The sequence below is a fragment of the Lepidothrix coronata genome, unplaced genomic scaffold, assembly GCF_001604755.1.
Source record: "Lepidothrix coronata isolate B3197 unplaced genomic scaffold, Lepidothrix_coronata-1.0 Scaffold140, whole genome shotgun sequence".
NCBI classification, from domain to species: Eukaryota; Metazoa; Chordata; class Aves; order Passeriformes; family Pipridae; genus Lepidothrix; species Lepidothrix coronata.
This window is the reverse complement of record NW_016690320.1, coordinates 2,327,222-2,336,640: the sequence shown is the minus strand read 5'-3', so window position 1 is coordinate 2,336,640 and position 9,419 is coordinate 2,327,222. Positions and strand designations below refer to the sequence as shown.

General features: G+C 38.1%; 1 protein-coding gene across 1 annotated transcript in view; it reads right to left on the bottom strand.

Annotated features, from left to right (window-relative positions):
• Positions 1-849: 849 nt before the first annotated feature.
• The window catches only part of WDR72 (WD repeat domain 72), a 95,446-nt gene continuing 86,876 nt past the window's right edge, over positions 850-9,419 (bottom strand). The window contains exon 19 of the mRNA XM_017827452.1: positions 850-1,070. Coding sequence (XP_017682941.1) covers positions 850-1,070 — 221 coding nt within the window. The remainder of the gene's footprint in view (positions 1,071-9,419) is intronic.

Genomic DNA, 9,419 nt, shown 5'->3' with positions numbered 1-9,419 from the left:
AAATCTCAGCAGTGTTCCTTGGGGAAGGATCAGGGGACTGTTGGCAGCTGCCCCCTGTCAGCACAGGCTGCAAGATTTGGAAATCTCTTAACTAAGCTGACAGGCCGCAGAGACGATGAATCAAAAATATGATACACGGATCAGCACACAGAGATGCAGGAGGGTACAGAGAAACCAGATAAAGCGGGGAAGGAAAATACCAAGCGAAGAAAGACGTTTAACTCTTTCACTAATGAGGACTGTGCACAGGTTATGGGTATGGTATATGTGGGTCAAGCTCACAGTTTGCTTAGATGATCTTAGTATTTAGTCACACAGAATGTTTTTAATCAGCTGTGACTCGATACAATTTATATTTAATTGTTTCCTTTTGGGATTCATTTAATAAATTTCGTAGATGTTCCATAATGAGAAAGATAATGAAACTACATGAAGATAAATCTTTCGGTCACCAAAAAGGATGCACTTTATGGATGTTCCTGGATTTAGCTGAATCAATGTTAAGAGTCATTAAAATGAAATAATGATTGTGAGCTGATTTAAAGGAAAGAATCAAGCTATTTAATGCCACCAATTTGCTTTCCTCCAGAGATACAGTGTTTGACTGTCCACTGCTACATTCAGCTGCAGTATATACAGTACTTCTAATTTTTCATCATCTCATGCTACCTTCAAAGGGTCAGACACTGTACATATATTAAGTAAGCAGTGTAGTCCAAAAGTAATTATAATGAACTAGTAGTGTCAGCTTTCTTTTTGGTCATAAAGCCTTTATCCTTTCTAAGACCTGAATTCCTGATGAAAGAGGAAAGGATAACAGCTCCACACTGTGACCCCTGGAGGTGACCATTAATTTGACATTGCAGCTGCTAAAAAGGAAACAGCGTTACAATGTGCTTTTTTTACAGACCCAAAAAGCTGTGTCAGATTTATCACTTGATACTTGGTGACTGTCTTTAAATGCCTCTCACCTGGACTCTCAGACTCTTCCAAGACACATCTGTCAGGCGTATCCTCCACATCTTGGAAGTTTGCCCAGTTGGAGCTCTTGCCATGCTTCAGCACACTGACTGGAGCAAGAAAGAATAAAAACACAGGGAGGGAGAAATGTAATGTATGCAGAAACCAACACTTCCTGATTTTCTGCAGAGCTTTCAATGCTGAAGACATAATTCGTAAACACAAATAATAGATCGAAAAAAATTCCCAGAAACTCAACCTACTTATATGCAACCATAGGGCAGTTGAAAAATCTATAGACAAGAATTCATGCAGGGTGAAGTTTGAAGTATCAGCTTAAATGAGATTCTTTTGAAGTAGAAAACCAGCTTTTTCTTCTTATAGAATCCAAAAATAATAAACTAATTTAGAAGTCATAAAAAAAAGCCTGTCTGCTTCACCAAAGAAGCCAGTAAACAACAGAAAAGATCAATTAGGTGGTTTTGTAATTACTGGAGTCATTCACCAGGGAGAGCAATGGTATTTGCTTTAAGATGAAAATATGTTGAATGCAACAAGCTGGAATGTGTAAGGAAATTAGTGATAATTCCAAAGTGCAGTAAAACCCAGACTGAGTTGTGGTTTAGAGATTACCAAATTTAATCATATGTTCCTCTTAATTGCTAAAGTCATTTTCTTTTCAGAGCAGAAAAATATTTTCAGGGAAACAATTATTTGTCTATATAGGACTTTTTAATTCACTCGACCTTTGAACAAATCCCACATAGTTTTCCTCAGGAGTAGAGAGGTATTTCCCTTGTCAATGTCCATTTCCCACTCTTCTGCTTCATATCTCTGTATGGAGCCACAAACACAGCTTAAAGATGAAGTACAATTAATAAACAATATATTATAAAGACTAGACCCCAATTTTTCTATCCCATTAGAACACTTAGATGATCTTATTTTCTAGGACAACAGTGGTGACTAGAAAACACTCCTTTTCTAATAACTAGAAAACTAAGCAAGGTTCCAAACTTCCATGTGGAAGCTTGGATATCAATGTGGGACACCAGTGGCTGTGTGCAATACCAGTGTACTTTTGTCCTCTTTTCAAAACAAGAAATTCTGATGATTTTTTTTAACCAAATGAATATTCGCTGAAGGATCACGTAATTTAAACACCTATTTAAATTTTCCAAAATTATGAGTGAATCAACAAGGCCTCAGGGTATTATGCAGGCACGAGGGGCTCAAAAGACACATCATTCCACTTCCGTGCGCTGAGCTTTCCATGGGTTTGCAGCTATTGATCCCAGGTCACCAAAAGGTTCCATCATTCTTGACTCCTGCATCTACACAGAGTCTGTTTGAAGCAATCAAGGCTTCAATACAATTGTGTAATTAGATCCTTGAAAATATAATATTAAAACGTAATAAATAATGAAGTTTATTATAGTGACACCATGCATTTCACCTGGAAAAACAAAAAGCCAGTAAATTTTGCTTAAAAGGTCTGCCATGCATAGCAAATAATCAGCCCATAAAACTGTGCCCAGGTAAAGTAGGAAATGTTGACATGATAATCTGCACGAGGTGAGTTGACACTGAACAACAATTACAATAACAAACAACAAATGTTCTTGTGCACACATGGAAACACTACGATATGTACAGGAAGAAATGTCTTCAAAGATATCTGTGCTTCTCTCTGTTTTTTACAACACTGAAATACTTCTCAAATACATTAACTGAAGACCAAGATTGCCACTTCAAAAATGAAAAATTGGAATATACAAGTATATATATTATATTTTTAAAAAATTTTGTGTCACATTTATTAGAACATGTTTTTTCTAAAACACTTCTTTCCACGGTGGAGTCAGCTCCACTGTGCTGAGTGACAGACTGAGTCATTACAGCTGCATGAATTTAAAAGTTAGAACTACTCTGAAGTAGAGCAAGAGGAAAATTTCCAACAGAGTATCCTGTGATAAAAGAGAGAAATCAAAAAGTACAGCTGTCTCTGCAGAGAAAGCAAAAAATCACAAGAGCTGTCTGTTTTGCTCACAAAGTAGTGACCAAAAATTCAGAATCATCCTTTCAAAACTAATTGTGTATTTTCACCCAATAAAGAACTCACAGTGAACCAAGGAGGGGAGACACACAGCACCAGCACCAGTCGCAGGCAGGATCTGGCAGGGACTCCCCTCGTTGGAAGTCTGAGCTGCAATTGCTCTTGAATGGGACAAGGACAAACCTGTTGAAGTGCTCTCCCCTGTCCCAGACCATGTCAGCATAAGTCATACAATTTAAACTAACTTGGTGGATATTACAACAAAGCAGCTCTGAGCAGTGTTTTTAGGGAAGGGATCAGATTCAGCTGAGAAGCAACTCAGAGCACAACAAATAAAACACAACTAGAAGCAGGTCCACACACAGCTGAGGGACATTGGGAGGAAGGTGGGAAGTGAACAAGAAAGAAACCAAGGCAGGACAGAAACCAAGACAGTCCAGCAAGATCCTTGGACAAAGCAGAGGGATTTCCAGTTGATATATCTGAGTAGAGACTGGAGAGATTTGGGGCAATCTGGGAGAGGATGAAGTCATTATAATCCAAGAAAGACAAAAACAAGAAAAAAAGGATGACAGATCACAGGCAGAACTGATACAGATGGAAAATGCCAAAAAAAAAAAAAAGGCATAAAACACTCACAGTAACAGTTGGAGTCAAAGGATCATTAGGAACAGCTGAAGGGAGTGGAAAGCACAAATGGAAAGGGTTTTCATGGGGACAGAGAAGAAGACTTTAGACAATTTGTGTAAAAACTGTCAAGAGAACTTGTGTAAAAGCTGTCAGAGAAGGCAGTTCAGCAGGTGCAAGTGAAGGGAGGGAAGTACATGTTTCATAAAACCAGGAGCCAGGCCAGGACAGACTAGGATCAGATCACTGGTGCAAGCAAGGGATCTATCTTAGCCCTGCCACTTAGAAATGGACATACCTCTCTAGGCAAAACTCAGGCAAATAAACTTCACAAGACCCTGGTTTATGAAGTTACATAATGAGTGTGTGCAGTGAGCAAGAAAGGGACCAAGGTAGAGACCTTCAGATCTTTTTTTTTTTAAACGTAACGTTATATGCTCAATTTGAAAAGGAAGGTTACTTAAAAATATCATAAAAGAACAAAGGGAATTGAAAAGTTAAAAATAAGGAAAGTACAGTCTGGCCTAAATAAAGAGTGAAAGTAATAAATGGCATTATGTAATCAAGACAAAATACAAAAAAAGAATCTCAACACTAACACCTACTTTACTGCCTATTCCCTTAGGGGAATAGGATTTCATGTATAAATACCAATAGGATAAATATTGTTCTGAATTGCTTATACTAGGGATGCTGATGGAATTTAAGTTATTTAAACATAAACAGTGTGATCTTTATTCAGAAGATACTCTGTCCTACTTTGGGTTTAAATGGACCTTAAAATTACTTTTGCTTCCCTTTGGAAGCTAATCTCTGTAGCCAAAGTGACATAAATGGAGTATAAATGAGCCCCAAATCTACAAATCAGAGGAAAAGTCAAGAAACAACCATTTCTGATATTATAACTGCAACAACATATTTTTCTATTCAGCACAACGTCATTTCAGTTATTAGTCAGTAGAGATTACTTTTGTTAGCATGGAAGTAAGGTAAAAGGACATATTTCATTGAGGCAAATGACCTTGAACTTAGCATATAAACATGACATAAATCTTCATTGTACAGGATCAATCTAGAAAATTGTGGTATTTTTTTCTGATGCATCTTATTAAGGTCTTAGGACTTGTTTACTGAACTCGATACCCATTCTCTTACATTACTGAAACCGAAAAAGTCATTAAAATAGGTATGGGATTTAGAGTAGTAAATGAATGTCATAAGAACAGAGTGTTTAATGAAACATTTATGCGACTAGTTTCAAGATATTTCAAACAGTTTCATAAAATAAAAACAAATTATTTCTAGAAAGATACCACAGACTGAATGGTGATCAGCCTTTAAAGAACAGTCTTTGTGTGAACAAACTGTTGAATGACCTGTTCTTTGTGAATACAGACTAATCACTAAATACAGCAACTCATCACCGTCGTGTATTACTACACTTCGGGTTGAAACTCTGACCAGCCTCGTTCCACTCTGGAAATATAACACACTAAAGTCTAAATAACCTGCCCTGCATACTAATTTTCAGAGGGCAGACACACTGGAGAAAGAAGTTTGCATAACACAAGTGAATAAACAAGTTAGCATTTTCTGACAAGAGGCCTTATCCTATTGATAAGGTGGATTAGTGACTTAAAGACAGTCTGCATAGAAAACAAGAACATATTTGTCATTCAAAACTAAAGTAGATAAGGTAAAAAATATTTTTTATTCAAAAATATTAGACAAGATAGGTTATAGGTGATAAATGTATCTAAGGTCCAATATGGAACACAAAGGAACCTGAATCTACATAAAAGATGCATGAAAACAAAGCTGTAAAGGGAAACAAAATGCTAGTATTTTTTATTTTTGTAAGTGCATAAAACAACTGTGCTGCAATGTCAATGTTGAGCTGTATGGTCTCTATAGGCACTCACCATATTATACCTAAGAAGCTTGATGGAACAATAAATGCCCAGAATACTATTTTAAAAGCACATTTCATAGATATCATAAAAATACAATGAAAAGCATAAGAACAGCTGTATTTACTCAGACTGAAAAACATCAGCGTAAGAGTCCAACAACCATAAGATTATACTTCACCAGAAATTTCTCCTAAAGTCCAATTTGAAACTCAGGTTATTCCCAACAATTTTTTCCCCCTCCTGTAATAACTCAGAGTAGATTTCTGTTCCACAAACTTCTCCAGTTTTCCCTTAAACATGTGGAATTTTTGCAGCCTTAACATCCTACATCCTCACTCACTTTAACCTGGCAAGCTCCACAGTTTTACCACCCAGGAAGGCATTCCCTTTTGTTTGTCTGCCCAGTCCCTCTTGGCTTAATGTGCCATTTATTCTTGTTTGAGGGAAGGCACAGATACAAGCCCTGCACACTCTCCCCATGACCCTTGTAACTGAAGTCCTTTGTTTCATCTCTTTTCCATGCTGAGGGTCACTGTCTTACTTAGCTTTACCCATATATTTGGGTGATATTATCTCACTAATATAAGAAATGCAGAATGCATTCTGGGGTGGCAAGAGGAATATTAGCAGCACTTCCCCAAAACCACAGAGACACAGAAAAAGCAGACACTGAGGTGACACCAGTCAGAGCACCCGCCCTGCCACTGCAGTGGGTGACACTCTGATGCAGCAGGTGCCAGCAGGAAGGCACCAGGCTGGCTGGGGATGTGCCCTTGATGGCACCACTGCTGAGCACAGTGCAAGGAATCCCCCCCAGGTTTTACAGGCAACACTCCCTGGAATGAGCTTGGTACCAGAGCCTGGGACAGTGCTTGTCTTTGTTGCCACACCACAAGTGCTGTGGACTCCTGCTCAGCTTGCAATTCAAATTTTTTTCTGAGAAACTGTTACCTTGCTCTTTCTTCCCCATCCTGCCTCTTTGCAGAAGATTAATCCTACCTCAGTCTAGATCCTTGTTTTCATCCTTATTGAATTGAACCCTATTTTTTTCCAGACCATTTCTCAGGCCATATAAACCAGTAATTCATCTCACTGACAGAAGACATCAGCTGCTGGTCATTTCATAATTTTTACTGTAGTTTAAAAAAAACCTGCACTGATGTATGTAGTTGTCATCTAATTGAGAATGGCTGATTGTTATCTTCTGATGATTAAATATCACACAGGCCCAGTTTTCATTACACTTTAATTTCAAAAAGAAAGATTAAGAAATTAACTTGGAGAAACACATTATTATTCTGAAGTAAATGTTGCAGCATATAGAAGTTGGAACTGTCCCTGAAATAAGCCAGTATGGAACCACTCAAACTGGAAGATACTGTATTTTAAATGCACTACAGTGAATACAGAAGCAGGACCTAATATCACACTGCAGAGCTCAGTCTGCAGAACTACCAACCCATGTGCCTGGGGAAGCCCGAGCTGGCTCTTGCCCTCTGGAGTCACGTGCAAACAGAGCTTCTTCCACTCACTGGGTGAATTTCTACTAAAGAACAGTTTGCCTCCTGTACGTGTGAAAGGTTTTAATATATCAAAAAGAAAAAAAAAAAACAAACCACCAACCCTGAAAGTCCATTTTCCTCTCTCCTTATATCTATGAGGGCAGCATTCCTCCAGACAGAAAAACTGAAATTTTCAGTGATTCTTTTCCCAACATACCTTGAAGTTTTATTCACCCAGAGGGACTCCCCTGCTTCTCTCAACTAAAATATAATGGCACATAACAAATTATGCTCTCAAAGGACATCCCATTTTTGTTTCATTAGTGCAATGAAACATTCACTCAATTTTAAAGCAGTTGTCTTGATCGTAGTTGTGATTTATATCAGATTCTGTCCATGTATTCTGTGTAGTATATATTATAAAACACCTAACTAGTTAAATTTGTCTCAGTGGGTTCTGCTGCAAGAAATAAAATACTTTCTCATAAAATCCCACACAGCATTTACTGCACAGCTCTGAAGCATAAGCTTCTGTAGAACTTAGGAGGATTTAAAAAAGGAAAATGTAACCCCAAACTGTCTTAATTCTTCTATTGTTATACATTATTTCCTCTCTGGCTAGAAAGCCGAATTTTCTTTTTTCCATTTCCCTAAATGTAGGGTATTGTGTCTTTTAATCAAACATGATGTAAGACTGAATTATTTGATCAACATTATTTATCTCTCCCTCATTTTTTTTTTCAACCAGTAACTGGGAGATAATAGGAAAAAAAAAAAGTTACAGAATTAGTAAAGAAGGCCAATTTTCAAATCTATTAGTTACTAGATAATTGGTATCTTTTTTTAATCAAAGTATACAACATCTCCTCATCTGTCCAATTTTCTAAAAATATCACAGAATCACAGGATATGCTGAGTTGAAAGGGACTCACAAGCATCATCAAGTCCAACTCCTGGCCCTGCACAGGACCATCCCCAAGAGTCACACCGTGTGACTGAGAGTGTTGTCCAAATGTTTCTTGAGCTCTGTCAGCTTTGGTGCTGTGACCACTGCCCTGGGGAGCCTGTTCAGTGCCCAACCACCCTCTGGGGGAAGAACCATTTTCTAAAAAAAAATATAGCAAAACTCCCCCCTGCTTCTGTCCATTGAACCAGTGGTGTGGCAGAGCACACACTGCAGATGGGATTGCCTATCAGTGTATTAGTAACACCTACAAAACCAACAAACAAAGAAAGGAACACTTCCTGTTTTTATAATCACATTATTGACAGTAATGACATTATTATTTTCATGATAGTAGATTGATTTGGTATCCAAGTGTAAAATCATTAATCAGGAAATTTTCAGAGAATTCTGGTTCAGTCTCTTTCTACAGATAAATTCTTGCTGTAGATTGTCACAGTTTGCTTTTTAAACCAAAATGAAACAAAAGAGTGCAGCACAGTTATGGCACCGACACATCCCTGTGCATAATCTAAGTGTTATAGTTGCACACTCTCCCCATCTCTCGATCAAAGCTGTCCAAATAGCTTAATCCACGGGGAAAAAAATATATACAGAACCTCTACATTAACCTCTTCTGGCCAGATTATTGTTATTCTTTTGCATTATGGCCTTGAAGATGTATTACTGATAGGGAGGTAAAGCCAACTGCAGCACAGCATGACTCTGCTGAATGGCTGCTGTAGGAAAGTGGAAGTACTTATTTCCAAGATATTTCTGTGATGCTCCCTACTGTTAAAATGTTATCTGACTTTAAAAGATTTTCAGTTCAATTGTAAGCAATAAGTAAACTCAAGCAGTACAATACTGTATACTGGAGAGTTTCACTAGCTGGTCAAACAGGCATTATTCCAAGAAACTAATGTTGTATAGGACTGCTTCCTGGTGGCTGAGACCTCTGATTGGCAAAAGACTGGACTTTTCAGTCAGCAAGCTAGTTACCCATGGATGTGGCTCAAGGCTGACACACAGATTGACTGGTTCACACTAATTTACTTCACACAGATTCCATTTATCTCCTAGAAGATCCCCTGGCAGCAGCTTATAATGGCATATCCTAGGATGCCTGCCTGCATGAGTTTTTAAAGCGGCAGAGCTTGATGAATCTAAGTCCAGAAAACAGTTCACAGATTGAGGACTAGGTGCAATCAAAAAACATCAAGTAGCACAGCTGGGACTTGCTAGCTTGCTTGACTGGTTTGAGCAGCTGAGCATTAACTACGCTTGCTTTCCTGCTGGCAGCCCTGTGTCACTAGGACAAATCGGAGCACCACCCGACAGAGGAGGAGAAAAAAAGAGAGAAAAAAGGAAAGAAAAAAGAGAAAAGAAAAGAAAAGAAAAGAAAAGAAAAGAAAAGA